At 34.4% G+C, this 20056-nt stretch overlaps 3 protein-coding genes across 3 annotated transcripts; 2 read left to right on the top strand and 1 right to left on the bottom strand.

Moving 5' to 3' along the window:
* The first annotated feature begins 9976 nt into the window (after positions 1-9976).
* On the top strand, positions 9977-11100 carry LOC114387325. The gene has a single exon (XM_028347485.1). The coding sequence runs from the start codon at positions 10132-10134 to the stop codon at positions 10981-10983; it is 852 nt and encodes a 283-aa protein (XP_028203286.1). The 5' UTR covers positions 9977-10131; the 3' UTR covers positions 10984-11100.
* A 1197-nt stretch (positions 11101-12297) lies between these two features.
* On the bottom strand, positions 12298-16220 carry LOC114388282 (protein NUCLEAR FUSION DEFECTIVE 4-like). The gene is made up of 3 exons (XM_028348695.1): positions 15600-16220; positions 13915-14810; positions 12298-13149 (listed from the first exon to the last, which is right to left on the bottom strand). The coding sequence occupies exons 1-3, from the start codon at positions 15921-15923 to the stop codon at positions 12651-12653; spliced, it is 1719 nt and encodes a 572-aa protein (XP_028204496.1). The 5' UTR covers positions 15924-16220; the 3' UTR covers positions 12298-12650.
* A 1546-nt stretch (positions 16221-17766) lies between these two features.
* Positions 17767-18868, top strand: LOC114385986 (serine/threonine-protein phosphatase 7 long form homolog). The gene is made up of 4 exons (XM_028346007.1): positions 17767-18332; positions 18440-18524; positions 18602-18649; positions 18725-18868. Exons 1-4 carry the CDS (start codon positions 17767-17769, stop codon positions 18866-18868), a joined length of 843 nt encoding a protein of 280 aa, XP_028201808.1.
* Positions 18869-20056: the final 1188 nt, after the last annotated feature.

A 20056-nucleotide genomic window follows, 5' to 3' on the forward strand; every position in this document is an offset into this window, starting at 1 on the left:
AATCTTCCTTTTGATATTTTCTCGATCTCTTTCTCTTTTAATCTATCCTTTTCATATCTGCAAACCATAAATAATAAAAATATCAATTCTTATCATTTAAGCCAAAAATAATTGTTAAATAAATATTTTTAAAGATATTTCAATATATTTTTATTATAAAAAATAGCTCATATTAGAGATGGAGAAGACTCAAGCTACTTCAAATATGGAATCATTTGTTGTTGATGTTTAAATTTCATATTTTAGATTTATTGTTTGGATTTTCTTTTGTTAAGACATTATTTATTTTATTAATGTAATTGACTAATTATTGAGATTTTATTTACATTTGTATTGAACTTAATTTCATTGTATTATATTTTTATTAAAATTGAAATTCTTTTGAAATTAGGCCCGTGCACCGGCCTGTTTGACCCGCGGGGTCCGCGGGGCGGGGGCGGACCAATTTATTTGGTCCGTGTAAGAAGCGAGGCGGGCTGGCCCGGTCCGCTGCCAATGCGAGCTTATGCGGGCAGGCCTTACGCGGGACGGGCCTATGGGGTAACATAAGCCTTAGGGTAGATTTTGGGCCCATGGGCTAAGTATGAGCCCACTTATCTTTGTACATATTAGATTAAGGTTTCATTATTTTTGGACCTTGTATTTAGGGCTCCATAATGTAGGTAGGGTACCCTAGAAATGTAGAATTTTTCAGCCCTTATGTTTTAGGACACCTAGATTAGTTTTTGTATTAGGGGTAGTTTTGTAATTTCACATGCATTAAGTGAATATTTGATGTGTGTGTTGGAAAATAAATTTAATTGAATTGGGAGAAGCCCAATACAATTAAATTTTAGAGGGGGAGGTGAGCATTTGCTTACTACACCTCATTGTCACATCATATAGTCACACTTTGTGCATGTCCATCATGTTTTACATGCCTCATAACACCTAAGCACACTTAGTGGAAAATCTTGGACTTGATCTTGGATTAGTGGGCTGAACCTTAGCTAAAATCCACTAATCATAATTAGTGAAAATTTGGCTCCACAAATTCAATTTCAAATTCAAGTGAAATTTGAATAGAAATTCAAACTTCCCTCTAATTTTGTGTGACACTTAGGCTATAAATAGAGGTCATATGTGTGCATTTTTTTTCAACTTTGATCAGTTGAGAATTATACTTCAAAGTTTAGACCTCATTTGAGGCACAAAATTTCGTGCTCCTTCTCCCTCCACTCATCTTCTCCTACCTTCAAGCTCTTATCCATGGCTTCCTATGGTGGTGAACTTCTTCTTGACTAATCTTCTCCTTGAAGTGGCGTCTCCAATCATCTTTCTTCCTTCTTCATTCTGCTGCCATTGAACTTCAAGAAGCAAAGGACTTCATTGATGAACAAGATCCAAGGCCTACAAGCTCCACATGGAGCTACATCAGTCCCAGAAGCAGTTCCTAGGTAAAGGACTTTGGCTCTAGGTTTCTTCATAAGACACAAGACAAATAATTAAAAAAAATGAAGTGTGATTTAAAGAACTTCACCTAAACATAGCACACATTGTAAAGACACAATCTTACAATCCATATGTTGTAAACTCCACCAAGGATGGCAGCAACCAACTTGGATCGAAAAGGAATCCAAACTCTATACTCATCTTTGGAACCATCTTCATTCTGCAAAATGAAACTATCAATTCATGCATCCATGGTTTAGTACTTAAGAAGAAAAAACAAATAATGGTGAGAAAGAAAAGAAACCTGAACAATAATCCTTTTTTCATTGTAAACAGCTTCACCATGAACAAGATTCTTAGTAACAAGAGCATCTTCTTTACCCTTGGCAATGAAAATACCATCATGTCTATGGGGCTGAACCACAACCTTGCTACCTCCTTTCATTCCACCTCTGCCGCCACCACGACCACCACCCCTGCCTCTTCCACGGCCACCACCACCTCTAACACTGCCTCTAACTTTGAAAGGTGTACCCCTATCTCCTCCTCCTCCTCTACTGCCCCTTCCTTTGCCTACCACCACCCTTGAACCCACCGCCACCACCAAAACCACCAGAACCTACACAAACTCAAACACTTGTAAAAAAAAAAAACAAGCTATTAGAAAATTAAGGGTGTAAAGTAGAATCTTTCAAACCTAAGTTTAGTAAATTTAGTTATAAAAGAAATTACCGGTGGGTCCCCTTGTGGCGTGGCTAACCTTGTAAAAAACGAGATCTTTCATGAGCTCGGTGTTGTCGACGATGTCGTCGAGCTTCTTCACAATCTTGACATCGTAGAGATCGACCATGTTGGGCTTGGCGACATCCATGACGAAGAGAATGATGTCGATGGTGAGGGGAGCAAGGAGCGTGGAGTATTGGCTGACGACCTTGTGGCACTGAGGTGGTGGCTTGGGAACCCTAGAGGGGAAGTCGAAGAGTGAGAGTGCGAGAGAGTGGGTGGAGAAATGAAATATTTAAAGCAATGAAAAATATTTTAAGACAATTTTGTAAAAATTGTCTTAGAATGCAACCTTCTAAGACAGTTTTCGCAAAACTGTTGTGAAGTTGTTGCATTTATTTACAAAAATGCCATTGTGTTTCTTTCTAAGTCGGTTTTTGATCAACCAACGTAAAATCAACATTGTAAAAAGTGATTTTTGTAGTAATGAGACATATCATACATGGTAAATGAAGATTAAATGATAATATAAAATCAAAATTTTAAGAATCCGACCAATCATCAAACTAGTCGAGGCACTGAGTTAATGGGTTATTGATCAAATTGGAGTCTCACTGGTCAAATTGATTTTACCTGATATATATTAAAAAAATATAAAAAATAATATAACCAAGTAACCAACCTAATTTAATTATTTAATGTTATAAATTTTAAATGATTGTCATTATAAAATATCTAATATATCAAATAACAACCAATATTCATGTCACTACAACTCCATAAATAAATGTCAAACACAAACAAACATCTAGTATCTTAAAAATAATCATAAGTTCACAAAAAATAACACAGAAAAAGTTCATAATTTCTTTTTTTTTTTAAGAGCAACACCTGATTCAACCAAAGACTTGTCCGATTCAACCAAAGGTGATGCAATCCTACCCCCCAAGGATATTGGATAGAAGACTCCAAGAGGCTTGGGCTAGAGCTACTAAAGAAGGCCCTAGGGTTCTCATGAACCTTAGGGTAGATTTTTGAGCCCATGAGTCAAGGTTGGATCCACTCTTCTTTGTAAATATTAGAATAGGTTTTTCCTTCTTTTGGACCTTGTATTTTGGCCATTCTAGTAGTATAGGGTTTTAGCCTTGTATTTCAGGGCATTTTGAGTAGTCTTTGTAGTAGGGATTTTTTTTTTTTGTATTTTCATGTATTTTGTCAAAGAGGTGAGCTTAGTTTTTAGATGGGTGTGTGTAGCTAAACTTTAGCTTCTTTAAGGAAGTTTTCTCAAAGAAGCTTCTCAAGGAAGTTTTCTTAAGAAAGCTTCTCAAGGAAGTTACCTAGTCTATAAATAAAAGCATGTGTAACACTTGTTATAACTTTGATGAATGAGAGTCTTGTGAGACACAACTCAAAGTTCAACTTCTCTCCCTTTTTCTTCCTTCAATTTCGTGCTCCCCCCCTCTCTTTCTTTTAGCAAATGCTCACCTCCCCCTCTAAAATTTAATTGGATTGGGCTTCTCCCAATTCAATTAAATTTATTTTCAACCACACACATCAAATATTCACTTAATGCATGCGAAATTACAAAACTACCCCTAATACAAAAAACTAGTCTAGGTGCCCTAAAATACAAGAGATGAAAAATCTTACATTTCTAGGGTACCTTAACTATATTGTGGAGCCCTAAATACAAGGCCCAAAAATAATGAAACCTTAATCTAATATGTACAAAGATAAGCGGGCTCATACTTAGCCTATGGGTCCGAAATCTACCGTAAGGTTCATAAGAATTCTAGGGCCTTCTCCTGCATCTCTGGTCCAATCTTCTTGGAGTCTTCTATCCAATGCTCTTGCGGGATAGGATTGCATCAAAAGATCTATCCTTGTTCAACCAAAGACTCACCCGGCTCCACCTGGGTCACACTAGTTCTAATACATTTTCAATCCTCTTAGTAAACCAAATTTGTTGCCAACTAGGTTCAGTTGGACCTATTGGTCTAATTCTTAAAATACTGTATAAATTATTTTACACTATCAATATATAACCTATTTTTCTCTATTAGTTAAACTCATCTAATTTTCTTGATTTCATACAAAAATTACATTTTCTATTTACCCTTATTCTTTCTTAATGAGTTGAAATTCACACAAAAAAAATGTAATCAAGCCTCTCCTCTAAAAAAATTGCATTTTTTTTTATCCTCAAATTTTGACAAAAGGGGATTAAAAATAACATTTTTCGAATCAATTTTGTAATTACACGGGTCAATAGTTCATTTCTGAAAATACAATTGACGAAACACTTTTATATAGAAACCTGCTAGACAAGTTTCAAGCATTCGAGAAAGATAACAAATAAAAATACTATATCAACAAAAGAAATAAAGCTGTGTTTGACACAGCAGATAGCGTTGTTAACGTACGTATGTGCTGTTTTTCAGTGGAAGCTACTCTCAGTGGCTTCAAACTGGATGTGCGTCTGATAGTAGAAACTGAGAAACCAAATGCACATATAAGTCATTCATTTTCAGTGAGATCAAAATACTAGGTTCGTGACCTCTAGGCAAATGAGGTAACTGCGTAAGACTCATAGTGACTTAGAAGAGAAATTATTAAATGGTCCCAGACCCCTACAATTTCTCTGACAAATAGTCAGATCTTATTAAATCTTCTTTGCTAAATTGAAAAATTCAATTACGTAGAACATAAGTATTAATTGAACTATGACACATAATAATGTTCCTGAATCATCTAATAATTTTTCCACATAGAAAATCATCTATAAGAATTTGGAAAAGGATGGAAAATGATCTCTAACTTCCATAGAAATATCACATTAAATTAATTAATATGATAAAAGATATAATGAGAGTCTGTAAATGCTCTGTTTATAGGGCTTAATGCTTATCAAAGAAGTAATTAACCGCTAATAAACATTGCTAACAACCTAACTAACTAATACAACTAACATAGTTGATTAATACTACCTCTCTGATTATCAAGAAAAAAAAAGTGATTAATTTAGTTATTTATAATTAATACTATCATAAATTCAATTTTTATTTCAACAATACCCTTAAGTTCAAATGATAGTTATATTTAATTTAAAACTCATAGTCGAACGGGTGAATGTCTAATAAAAAAAATTAACAATAAATTAAAAGTATTAAAGATATTTAATTTTAAATAAATTTGAAAACCAATCATTATTATTTACTATTAGGAACAAAGAAAAATAACATTAGTTACTTATATATAGAACGGATATCTTGTATCACTCTCTCTAACATTGACGGTTAGATTAAGAAAAGGAAAGACCGGAGAGCGTGACGCATCAAATCAGTGGGCTTCGTATAAACCCCAGTATCTTCTGGTATTGAACTTAGAACGAATGCAAAGTGAGTGAATCGCGGGGGCAGAAAATGAACATTCCAGGGTAACAAAATCATAAAGCAAGTGCCACATGACATGGCTGTTAAGCAAATGGGTAACGGACACAACAGTAGGCGTTTTTGCCACTGAATGGCAGCAGGTCAGGGGAGAATATTTGTCTAAATAAAAAGAATATGTTAAGGTTGAAATTATAAAACAGATCAGATGTGAAATTTAATAGGTTGACGGTTGAAGAAGGAAGCAGAGGCTGTTTTGGAGAAGACACCTACCCAAATGTGCATGTGCATAGTTTGTCTACTGTATCAACAAGGTCCCATACAATAAATAAATAATTTAGGTTCTTAATTTAGACATATTGTCAAGTGTTTGATTCATGTTCATGTGTACAGAGAATACTTTGCTTGGGATAAATAAATCCTATTTCGACGATCTTTATATTTCGAAATTAAACACTTTTCAATTATCGATTGAGAGATGGAAGAAAAAAAAAATGGTTTGTCTGGGGTGTATTTTAGCGGGAAAATGTGTTGACTGTTGGCAAAACCCTTTGACTCAGAAGAAGAGGAGTTGGAGGGTGTCATTTCACTTCACAATAGAAGCCCACTGCTGGCACAGAATAGATACATCGGAACTTTTTTTTTTCAGAAACATACATAATATATATATATATATATATATATATATATATATATATATATATATATATATAAACCTATAATTTGTCCATTATTTATAAAATACAATTTTATTATATATAGCATAAATTTGGTTGGGAGGATCCAAATTTACACTATTTTTTTATATATTTTTCAAAAATCTTTTGAGAATTTGAGTATGCTTGACTCGAATTTTCAAAGTAATTTATTTTAAAAAAATAATTTTTTTAAAATATTTAAAAATAATATAAATAAAAGAAATTAATAAAATTGAAGAATATATTAAAAAAGATAATAAAGTTAAAAACATCCTGTTAAAGAATTTTTTTAATTTATATATAATATGAAATTAAATACATAGTAAACAAAAAAAGTAATTTAAGTTATTTGATTAGAACATTTAGGATGATGGTCACACCTATTTTTTAATGATCTACTAACCTTCAAATTAAACAATGTTTTGGTTGACTTCTTTCTCTCTCTCTTATGCATATTAGTCATTATTTTTATTAATTTTGGTTGATCCTTTTTCTATGTTTCAATTGTATTTAATAATATGTTCTTTTGTTCTTGTTTTATTATATTTTTATTTATTATGTATGTCTCTCTGTCTTTATCGTAGTATTTTAATTTATGTGTATTATATAATGGAGATGTAATAATTATTTATTTACTATGTTTTTAATGAATTTAATTTATTTATTTTAAAACTACTAATTAATTTTCTCATTTTTAATTAATGTACATAACGAAACAAAACCGAAACAAAAATTGAATTTCAGAGAAAATTCACACATGTTTAGTTGCTTTAAGCTTATAATTTATTTACATACCTACTATCTAACTAAAAAATTATATTATAATATTTTTTTAATTTTATTAGTTTCCTTTATTTATTGTTTTTAAAACTTTAAAAAGAAATATTTTTTCTTAAAAAATATCATTCGTTGAAGTACTCGAATTCAACAGACTTTTTGAAAACAAATCTAAGAAACACCTGTAAATTTGGATTCTTCTAACATGAATTTACACAGCGTTACACTAAATATATATTTTTGTAAATAATGAGAAAATTGTATGGTTGAGTATATAATTTTTTTATGTATGTATCTGAAAAAAATCTAGATCGGAACTGGTAGAGTGAGACTTTATTTTTGGAGTACATAAATTAATGAGCATAGATGCTAGGCCTTTTTCACAATTTCGGTCCAAAGAATTAATTCAACGTTAATACCCCAAGTGATAATAGTTGGATGGAGCCATTCTGATGCCTAGATTTCTTTGAAATCCAGCTATAGGGCATAAAACTTGCACCAAAATCTTAGACCAACCATGGATAGGGCTTTGAAGTAGACTGATCTGTAACCGAGCGCATTTGCCGCTGTGACGACAACTCCGCAATCAGCGGTCTCTCTGTTGCAACCTTTTCTCTCTTCACCGCGCCTTCTTTCAGTCATGCCATTGAAAGACAAAACTGTCTCATCTCCAGATCTGGTCATAGACGCATTGTTTTGTTATATTTTCTGTTTTCTGGCTCGTGTGAAAGTGACCAAGGGAAGAGACAAAGGGGGTGTGTCGGAGAGCGAGAAAGGGATCCCTGCAATTGTGCAGTAGCCGAAGAGCCGGACAGAGGCAACGGCCGTGGTTGTGGGAGGTGCATTGTCGTAGAGAAGGAGAGAGAGAAGGAGAAAAATATTTTTTTTTTATTTGATCCACTATGGATAGTCACAATAATCTCAAAAACACATCTTATCTAACAGTCAGTTCTTATTTTCTTTTCACCCAAATGTTTATTTAAGAAGTTTTCAACAATGTATATGAGTTCAGATTGTTTTTGGCTTTTGATTAATGAATCGGATGCCAATGGTGTACTACTGCAATTTGATTTCCATCTTGACTCATCAATTCTGTCTTGAGTGGGAAGACAGTTGTTCCACCAATTTTAGACACTAGTATTTCATGCAACAAATTCATAGGAGTAATTATATTCATGACGTAACTGTACTTTTAATTTTTATGTTTAATTACTTTTTTATCCTCAATGTTTTATATTTTGACGATTTTTATTTTTAGCAAAATAATTTGACATATTTTATTTTTAATTTTTAAGAAACTTATAAATTTTATCCTCCATTATTTTACTCCTAACATAATTTTACTTTTTTATTTTAAATTTTTGGCAAATTTTGCAATTAACTTGTTTATTTTTTTTGCAAATTTAACTCCAACTTTTTTTATTGACAAATTTTACTCTCCACTTTTATGTTTATTAATAAATAAATGCCGGAGAATAAAATTCACAAATTTTAGGAAGTTTAACGTAAAATACATCAAATTAATTTGTTTGAGTAAAATTCTCTAAAAATAAAAAGTGTAATTAAGTTCCCTTTTATGTATTATAATTGTGTAATATTAAATTTAAAATTTTAATTATGTAAATTAAGTTTTCTAGTCATTATAATCATACAATTTTAGTTACTTTTTACAGTATTTTATTAAATATTTAACACATTTTATTGACATCGTACTATATGATAATATGATAAATGACATGTTGCATGACACATATACTTAACTTGATTACATTTTAAGTTACTTCACTATATGAATCAAACAATTTGGTTGTTGATCATCATTAAATATCATTAGAAAAATTTGTTGAAATATTTAATAGGAGACTAATATCAATTTGTGCAATTAAAACTTGAGGACTAAAATCAAACAATTATGATATTTAGGAGAGCAAAAATATAATTAAGTCTCAACTTTTACAACTCACTTTCATTCCATTTTTTTCTCTCTCTTTCTCTCTCCATTCCACCCATACACAAAAATAATGAGGTGTACGTTTAGTTCCAATTCATAGCAGCTTAGGAAGACCGATCAATATGATTGACTAAATATTGTTCATTCCAAGTCATTTACATAATATTATTCTGCTTAATTTCCCACTAATTTCTCACACGCATTGCTGTTAAATAAGGTGGGTTCAGGGCAGGTACATCCTAATTAACTAGGAGCTTGAACCTTCAAAACTTAATCTTTGATCATTGGACCTTCTGATTGATTGTGCTAGCTGGGTAAAAAGGGTAGTAGGTTGCCAAATTGATTTTCCTTCAATAACTTCCTTTTTTTTCTTGGGTCCCCTGGCGCGTCTTACCCACTTTACGCCCACTTTAACAGGTCCCTGTCACAATCCAACATAACAAGGTGGAGCACCATAAACATAGCCGCAGATTTTGATCCCTGTTTACTTCATTTTATTTAATATACACAAACTTTATTTATAGCTAAACTTTAAACAAAGATCATTTTGTAAAGCACTCAAAACTCTTTTTTATCACTAGTTGATTCCAAAAACCTAGCTATTTGTGAATCACTTTTTCTATTTTAGTATCCACATCCGTGAGTTACATGCATGTCTTTCGGAAAAGATGCAGACACATTCATATATTATATTTAATCAACACCTATTTCTTTGTTCCTTCTATCTCTTCTTTCATGTCAAATTATATCACACATTTCTCTTAATTCCTCTTTAAGTGTACTAAATAAAGATTGGTTTCTTGCAATCTTTTTTCTTAGGGAAAATGTAAAAAATTCCCACATATTCTTGGTTACTGTCAGTTTGTCACTCCGCGTCTCAACCACCATCCAAACTCCATTAAAACGAAATAAAATGAATAAATAAACAATAAATTCGAAAGCAGGATCAATAAAAATCAAATTAAATAACCATTTACCCGCCACAACTAAGCATCGGCGCCTCTCTCTAGTCTTTAACTCTACACCACGTCAAATTTCCCTTATAAATTATCTCAACACCCATACCAAACCTCAAGGTAAACTAGCCAATAGCTTTAGCTTATATTATAGACGTACCACACTTATTGTGTCAAGACACAAACCCTAATCTTCATTTTCAACCATGGACTGGTTCTCCTGGCTATCCAGGACCAGCCTAGAGCCGTCCCTCATCTACGAATACGGCCTTGCCTTCGCGCGTAACGAGCTCCAGCTGGAGGATGCCATCTACTTCAACCACGAGTTTCTCCAGAGCATGGGCGTTTCCATAGCCAAACACAGGTTGGAAATCCTCAAGCTTGCGAAGAAAGAAGACGGCGGGGTGGTGGTGAGGAGCAGCATCAAGTTTTCCATCAAGAAGTGCCTGAGGAAGTGCTTCAGCAAGTTGGTTTCGCGCGAAGACCACCACGAAGCGATGATCATGTTGAAGGACATGCCGCCTGAGCCAAACTGGTACCAAGGGAAGTGGAGGAGGGCAAGGCACAATGGGAACAATGAGGAGCTCAAAGGAGAGAATAATAACAACAACAAGGGAGTTCAAAGAAACAGAACCATTGCCTTATCAGGGCCTTTGGATGGGAATGGAAGAATAATTCATGAGAAGATGGTGAACAACAACAAGGTGATGAAACTATCTGGTCCTCTTGATGGGAAAATGAATGGTGGTAACAATGAGAGAGTGAATGTGTATGCAAATGCAAATAGAAGCCCATTGATGGGTGCTACTACTCCTACTAGGGCTCTTGATGGAAGGTTCATGGGCTCAACAAAGAGCCCTAGGCTTTCTGGGCCACTTGATGCAAGACCAACAATTGTTAATAGTAGAAGTCCAAGGTTACCTAGGCCTTTAGATGATAGGGCTGACAGCCCAATGGGTTATAGTCCCTACAATATTAAGGTCAGAGCTGATGCTGCTGATTATGATGATGATTATGCAATGTGGCCTACATTGTTTGAGGATCTTAAACCAACTTAGATCATTATTATTTATTATATATTTTGTATTTGTTTTCTCATGGCTTATTATTATTATTACCCTTTGATGGCGAGTGATAGCAACGTTTTTTGGTATAATAATGATTAGTAGCATTTATGAAAATGAAATGTCATGTTTACTTTGGTTTCTGATTTAATCTTCTCCGTCCACTTGAATGTTCTGTGTTTCAAGTTTAAACGACCTTTCACGTGACGTGGTACATGAATTTAAGGATATTTAGTACAGACAAGTAGACTTGGGAATGGGGTGGGACAGGTATGGATATTGTCTTCTCTTCTCAATTTCTTATTCCGATTCCTCAATATATCCTTCCATACCCGTATTTGATACCCGACGGGTTTAAGTTTATTATTTCATTCCCGTACCCATCGGATACCCATTGGGTATCGGTATCCCCGATCCCGTCTCATACCCAATTCAAATTAGAAAAAATATTTTTTGTAAAAAAAATATTAAAAATTTGATTTTAGAAAAAATAAATTGATTGTTAAGCATTTATTTTTAACTACTTATATATCAATAAATTTATTATAGCACATGTGTCTACAAAAATCGTTAAGAAAATAATATTAAATCATGTAAAAATTATAAAATAAAATTAACTAGTAATAAAAATTCTATGTCTTTTGATTAAATTATACAAAAAATTCTAAAGATTTTAAGTGACAGGGCGGGTTCGGGTTCGGGGTCGAGACAGATCTAGTAATTTCATACTCGTATATGTACCCGACTTCTAGTTATCCAAAAAAATCCGAACTCGAACCCATACCCGATCAACTCGAGTATTACCTATCAAAGTCGGAACAGATTCGGGCGGGTATCCACAGATACGAGTTTTCTTACCATGTCTAAAGACAAGTTATATATCCCCACAATGAAGTCACACTACTTGTTACTGTTATCTTTTGAAAAATTAGACTTATTTTCAATTATTATTGTTATTTTCAAGAGAACTTTATTTCTTTAAAGTTGTGAGTTAAATTTTCTAAGTATTTGACACAAGTATACTATGGATATATCGTTAATTTATAAGTATCCATGCATCAATACTTAGTGCAGACCTTAATTCTGCTATTCTAAAGCTCTGTTTTCTTATTTGGGTACTTTATAAATATTTACAGTTTGTGACAACAAATAAATGACGACATTTATAACTTTTTGCTTAGTAAACACCATCCAAGTCTTAAAACATTTTGTTGTGAAGTTGATATTAGAAGCTGGACCACACACCAAATAAATAATACAATAATTAGCTCATAATTTCATGTCTAGGTGGCCAAAAGTTTTGGAGCATAAAATCAAAGTGCATAAATACATCCCATATCATTTATAGCAAATTTCAAATTTTAAAATTAGACTAAGTAATAATAGTACACATATAAATCTCAGTAACTGTATCATCACATTAAAACATGTGACTGTCAGTGTATATTGATTGGCCTCTATACTTAGGTAGACAGATCATCTTTAAGCCTAAGACAAACAAAAACAGGCATTTTCCATGTGAGATACGAAAATTTTGATCTTCATAATTGATGCCCAGATACATAACATATATATCGCAGTAATGGCAGGCCATAAGTAAATCTACCAGCGCAACTGGTATAGAATAGAACTAGGAAGCTCAGTTTTATTCATTGTTCAAACTACTTTCGTTGATTTGAAGATGTTTGAGGTAGCCTGAAAGAGCCTCCAGCATAAAGCATTTGGTAAACAGGCTTAATTCTCAGAGTCAGGATAACACTAAAGACGATGCCGGCAATACACACTCCAGCAAGAATGAAAAAGGTAAGCTTAAAGCAATTTGGACCGATGCAGGAAACACCAGAATCAAGAAGAAGGCCTATACCATGCTGTTTTGCTGCCTCATTGTCATATATGTTCCCTGCTAGCAGAGCTGAAAAGAGGAATGCACCAATTGGATTCCCCAGCGACATGAAGCTGCTCAACACGCCAAAGTGCTTCAAACCAAAAAGCTCGGAAACAGTTGGGAGCATCACAGAAACTTGCACACCATAGCAGACACCAAGAAATGCAATTGCAGGATAAAGGGTTCCATTGATAGCATAGGCAAACAGAAGGTATGCAATGAGCATAACAGTCTGCGTGCACGTCATCCAGACTGTCCTTGGGATAGTTTTTGTCCTGAAAAGAGTCGAAAGCATGAATTACATTCGGTTGAATCAATTAAACGAAGAGAAAGCTGCTAGTCTAATGAAATTCAGTTCAAGGAGAGGTTAAACAGTTTGGTGCCTCTGCAATTAGTTCAATGTGAGTTAGGAAGTTGAATTTTGCAAAAGGCCTCAATTAACAAATTGAAAAGCTTACTCTTCTATTAACTTCATGTAATGCACTAAAACCATGTTTGCATATAAGGATGATTTGTGATTGTCAACAGCTTTTATGAATAAGATATGATATGTGCTTCATATGTCACATATGATACATATCCAATACAATGATACAATTGTTCTAAAAATATATAAGATATGATGCTTGTGAAACTCATAAAACATGATGAATATATAATTGCAATTCTACAAATCTAAACTAAGAACATATTCTTGAACATTACTAAAGTTATAAATCACTTGCTGTTGTCTATAAATAAAAATAGTACGAATCTTGTTCCTTTATTGAAATCATCTATAAAGGGCACAACTTCCCCTTTTAGTTAGTCAAGCTACTATGCTTCTATATTATAGAATATAGATACTTTTATATCTCATATGTAGTTGTATTAAATTTCATAACTTTTTTAAAGGCTTGGATACTGCACAGATATGTATCAGCGTAGTGAAATATCCACTTGAAGCAAATGAAAGCGTCAGTACTTACTCTGATCTCTTCATATAGTAACTAATGGAGCTCATATCTTAAATTTACTCAGCACAATAAAATGTGGCTCACCTGACAAAATGTTCCGAAACAACTCCTCCACTAAGCCGCCCCACAAAATTGCAGAAACTGAAAATTGACAGCAAGGTGGTAGTGTCTTCCTCCCCTTGGGCAATACCTATTTGAGCAAGATTATTGAGAACAGTAACCCCAGTGCCAACACCAACAAAGTAGACAAAAAATAGCAGCCAGAAATCAGCCTTCACTATAGCCTCAGTGAACTTAAAATCTTCCCCACGTTTAGGCCTTCTTCTCTTCTTCTGCTTCACTGCTCCCTCACCCAAAGCAAGAAGCTCAGCCACCTCAGACGAATCATCCTGATCATCAAAACTCCCAAGGGCCCCTGCCGACGAAGATGCCAGCAGTGGCTCAGCATTCTCATCTTTGCCCTCAGAAGACGCAACTTGTTGCTCGGGCGAGTCTGATTTAGAACCATGCCTAGGAAACAATGTCATCTTCAAAGGGACAGCAAGTGGAGCAATGAGAAGCAGAATCATCACAGCCACCAAAGCATATGAAAGCTCACCACTAAACGGAATAATATTACCCACTATTGTAGTTGCAAGAAGGTACACACCCAAAACCACACTGGAACCTTGGACAAACAGAAAATGGTAAGGCTCTACAGGGTCATCACCTGTGGCAGGAGTACAAGGCCTAACAAGAAACATCATGCTGAAGCAAACAACAGGAATACCAACAGCAAGAAACAACAGGAACTTGGAAGAAGAATTATGAAGCACAATGCTGTAAATCTCAGTAAAAACCGCAGCACTAAGCCCCCCATAACCTTTAAGAATCCCCGCAACAGAGCCTCTGCTAGCAGGGAAGTTTCTCATGTTGGTCACGAGAACAGCAGTGGTTAACCACGCACTACTGTTAGCGGCAACAACCAGAGCAAACCATAGCTGCAACATCACAAAACAGTAAATTACAGTTAGCATTGTTGTATTAGTATCAAATACTAAGAAAATTTTTAAAAAATAAAAGCCATGTAATATTTACATATGGATCAAAATGCCAGTAAATGGTTTAATTTAGTGACGGCCGAAAATTTCAAGAACTTATTTACAATTTCCTTAATTTCAAGGACCATGTGACAGTGCATAACACTTTCAGTACAAAACATGTGATTTACTCAATTTTTTTTATAGCTAGATTACTCTAAAAAACGTTCAATTTGGTCTCATAATTTAAAAAAATGCGTCAATGTTGTTGTCATTTACGTCCAATTGATCGTAACAACATTGGCGGGCAGCGGAAACTTCACAAAGTGTGAAAATGACACGTGTCCAATTTCGCTAATGCCGCTATGGTTTCCGCTCACTTAGTTAGTTGAGCAATGCGCCTGAATTGTTGTATATCATTGGTAATTGGTAGTTGTGTTCGATTCTTACACCAAAAATAAAAAAGATGGAAAAAATAACGTTGACGCAATTGAAAATTAAGAAAACCAAATTGAATCACTTTAAATTTTAATTCGTTTTCTCGTGCAGAACTGAACTAAAAATCTTAAAATTAGTGTGTATTTGAGAAAGTTGAATTCAACCCAGCGGGCTCTCAAATGAAAGCTACAACATATAGTTGCTTTGAAATTTTTGTATTGGAACGCGTTATTTCTCGGTTCAACATGGTTTCAACGCTAATCCAAACACACATAACCTCTGACGCAGTTTTAGAGAGTGAGAGATACGAACCAGTAAGTAAGGGAGTGAGTGAAGAGTTTTGGAGATGGCGAGGAAGAGGAGGCCGTAGCCGAGGAAGGCGGCGAGGGAGCCGACGACGAGGAGGAGCCAAGGGGGCAACTTGTTGCAGGCGACGCCGGGGAGGAGGCCGAGGTTTTCGCCGATGTCGATGGCGACACCGAGGAGCGTGACATGGCGCTGGTCGAAGCCGAGAACTGACTTCAAGGAGTGGGAGTAGAGGGGGAAGGTGAAGGTGTTCCCCGACGCGATCTGGACCCACACGGCGGCGCCGAGCCCAACCCACGGCGGCCTGCTCCCTCCCTTCACTCTCAACATTGATAATACTATTGGAGAATTCACAGTTAAGAACTTAGCAACAGAGCACCTCTGTGGTTTTTTGTTGGGTGTGCTGCTTAGCGGTTAAGGGGGTGTGGGGAGTGAAGAGGACACGAGGTTTGTGCTTGTGTCTGATTGTGTTGTTATAGAGAGAGAAAGGGAGAGTGTGAAATTGTGAATGATTGGGTTTGTTTTGAGAGAGGGAGGAAGGAATTGACATGTGGAAGTGAACGATTCTCCTGTCGTGACGCCTGCCAAAATCCAAACCAGATCCAGATGTTTCTGTGTCTGGTCTGGTTGTGCTATTCCTTTAAAGACAAAATCACTAAATAGGGTTTTTTTTTATGAATTTATTATTAGAATGGATCTGTTTCATAATTATTTATCAAGGAGATTCCTTTTTTATTATAAAGCGCTTACTTGAAGAGCGTGTCATGCTTTGGACACGGTGTTGATAGGACTGGAAGCGCCCTGCACGCAGGCGCGTTGACTCGTGCCCTTCCCCGAGCCGCCTTGGTTTCCGCCTTAGCCCCAGACACATCCAGGCATCCTTAAAAGTGGTCCCCCCCTAACCCCCCTAGGCTGGCCCCCAGCATCTCTCCCCTTCCCGCAGTCCCATCCCGCGAGGTCCCCCCCAGGAGGTTTCCCTTTCCCCTGTTTGCTTAATTTTTTTGTGTGTTTTTAATTTATTTAATGTATATAAATTGTTATATTTTAATATATATATATATATATATATTTTTTTTTTTTTTTGCATATAGGCAGTTTATATTTTTTAGTGGATTTATTTGTAGAGGTAATTATTATTAGTTTGATAGTGTGTTAGATTTTTAGTATTTTGTTATATATTTTTTTGTAGATAGGCAGTTTAAATTGATATATATTTTTAGTGCTTTGTTTTTTATTTTATAATAATATAAAATTGTTAATTATTGTTGAAGATAATTATAGATAATAATATTGTTATTTATGATTTGTCATTTAAATATTATATTATTGTTTTTGTTAATATTTAATGATATTAATTATAATTGATGTTATTTGCAATTGTAAGACTTTGTTGTTGTCGGGTTTTTGTAATTTTAATTCTTAGAATATAATTTTAATTACAATTGATAATAAATATTACTGTAATATTACTATTCGGCTTATTTAAAAAAGAAAGGCATATTGAGTTTGATACAATATATCAATAGTTTAAAATTAAAATCAAACTCTAAATTATAATTAATAACTTTTAAAATAAAAAAGTTAAAATTAACAAAAAAAATTCCTGAAATTGCTGCTATATATATATATGTGTGTGTTTTTTTATTATTTCATGTATCTCGTACATTTCATAAAATCAAATTTTTTTAAAAATTGAACTTACCTTCAACATTATATATTAACAAAATAATTTTGAAGAAATTTTTTATTTCAATTTACCGTCATTATAATTCATTTACTTAAATTATGTGTTCATTTCTAAAATTTAAATTATGTATTTTTTTAGAATATTGTTTGCGTACGTATTTAAAATGTATTTAAATATATTGTAATTTATTATTAATTATTTATGATATGTGTGATTATTAATTTTTTTTTCTTTTTATACAGGAGTTTTAATATGGCAAGTTTGTCATCTTCTAATCATTATGATGTGGCATCTGGACCATTAGATGACGATTTATTGTGGATGCAAAAAAGTCATATATCACAACATATTTGGAATGGTGCTAATCAAAGGACGTTAAAAATCTGGCGAGCTACACCACTGTACAATCATAGAGAAGCACCGCCCGACGAAATTATTCCTCTATTACAAATTCCTCTATTACAAGTTTCGGGTTTGTACCCGATAATGAAATTGGCGCAATTGAAAGTAAATGGAGCATTAGTTAATGCTTTTATTGAAAGGTGGAGGCCAGAAACACATACATTTCATTTGAAGTGTGGCGAGGCAACTATTACACTTCAAGATGTTTCTGTGCTACTTGGTATTTCTGTGGATGGAAGACCTGATGCAGTTGATGGGAACTCACTTTTATTGAGTTGGCTGACTTCTCAATTTGCAAATATTCATGATTTTACAGGCAACCAAAAAGGGCTTGAAAGCTTTGCTTGTGCTTGGATCTTAAGATTCATAGGAGGCGTGATGTTTGTTGACAAAAGCAGCAGAAGGATGCCAAAAACGGTGCCAATGAGATATTTGCAATTTTTGAGAGACCTTAGAGAGTGCAGCACTTATGCATGGGGAGCTGCTCTTTTGGGTAACCTTTATAGAGAGATGTGCATCGCAACAGACTATAATGCTAAATCAATAGGCGATTTCACTCTCTTGATTCAATTATGGGCATGGGAACGATGCCCAATGTTAGCCCCGTCGTATATTCCTCCACAACAACAAAACGCACCACTTGCCTACAGGTATACTTTCCTTTACTATTTTGAATTGATAATTAATAAATATGCTTGGTTGATGTTAATCATTATTCTATGTAACATTTTATTTTGTTATTTAATTTTTTGTGAAGATGGTTGAGAGGTGAATTGCATCACATAGGCAATGACAATTTACTTGAGTTTCGTCATAAATTAGATGTCATGAAACGCGACGAGGTAACAATTTTGACGTTTGTTTATTAAATGATGTTGTAATTGTTGATTAATTTATTAAATTTAACTTTTATATGCAGTTTGTTTGGGTCCCTTATTCTGGACATGTGGAAATGAATTTGAGTCAAGTTTGTTTTATTGGGTCTGTATTATGGACATGTATCGTACCACTTATTTGTTTTCAAAAAGTGGAATGGAACCAGCCGGATAGAGTCATGCGACAGTTTGGAATGCAACAACCTATTCCGGACCCAGTAATGCAACCCAACAACATACATGACTTGACATTAAATGGAAAAGAAGGAAGAAATTGGATGCGACTAATGCAACCCGCGCTTAATGAATGAAATAGTTGCTATGAAAGGAGAGTAGAGCAAACGCCGCCACAAACATTGCGACATCCCTTAAAAACTTTATTTATGCATTCCGATAGATTGGTTGTCATATGACCGTATCTACGGCCTTCTTTGTCATATGCCATTGTCCATTTTTCTTTTGAGATCTTCCTAATCCATGCTTTTACTGGGGGACTCAGCTCACAAAATTTATCAAAATTTCTATCAAAAATATGCTTACACGGGGTGTATCCTGCACATAATAAATTATCCACATTAGTCAAATTTGCATAAAAAATAACATGTTATATATGAAATAATATATGTTAGATAAGAAATGTTACCTAATTTTTTTAACATTTCTTTTTGTTTCCCATTCTTAAACTTGTGATTAAAATTGCTTGCAATGTGGCACACGCAATACACATGATACGCATGAGGAGGTTGCCACCCAAGTGCTCAATTCGCAACAGCTGACTTTATGCTTGCATGACGATCATAAATGAGACATATACTATCTTTATCAGTGACATGTTCACGCAAGTGTTCCAAAAACCATGACCACGCTGTTAATGTTTCTCCCTCAACCACAGCGAATGCAAGCGGAAGAACATGACTATTTCCATCTTGTGTTGTTGCAATTAACAGCGTCCCGCGATATTTCCCATACATGAATGTACCATCAACTTGTATGATTGGTTTGCAATATTTAAAAGCCTCTTTGCATTGACCGAAGGTCCAAAAGACTCGATGGAACTGTCGGTGTTCACGACTGACAGTATTGCCAACAACAAAATCATCATCACAAATTTGATAATACGATCCTAGCGAATGATTTTTCATGTGTTTCAGCCATGACGGAAGAGCGGCATAAGACTCATCCCAGTCGCCATATTCAATTGTTATTGCCTTTTGCTTTGCCTTCCACGCTTTCTTGTAAGAAATGTTGTAATTAAACATTCCATTGATCCTCTCTTGAATTAAAGAAATCTTGAGTGACGGATCTTCTTTGATCATCCCTATAAAAATAAGTACGAAAAATTATTGTACACCAACAAACACAAAAAAGGATAAATAAGAATGAAAATTTATAATCATACCTAGTACACAAGTGGCAATCAAATCAGAATCCAATTTATCATGGTCTTTAGTTATACTCATATTCAAGCAACTACGTGGTCCTCCCCATTGCATAACTTT

Source organism: Glycine soja, chromosome 15 (genome assembly GCF_004193775.1).
Source record: "Glycine soja cultivar W05 chromosome 15, ASM419377v2, whole genome shotgun sequence".
NCBI lineage: Eukaryota > Viridiplantae > Streptophyta > Magnoliopsida > Fabales > Fabaceae > Glycine > Glycine soja.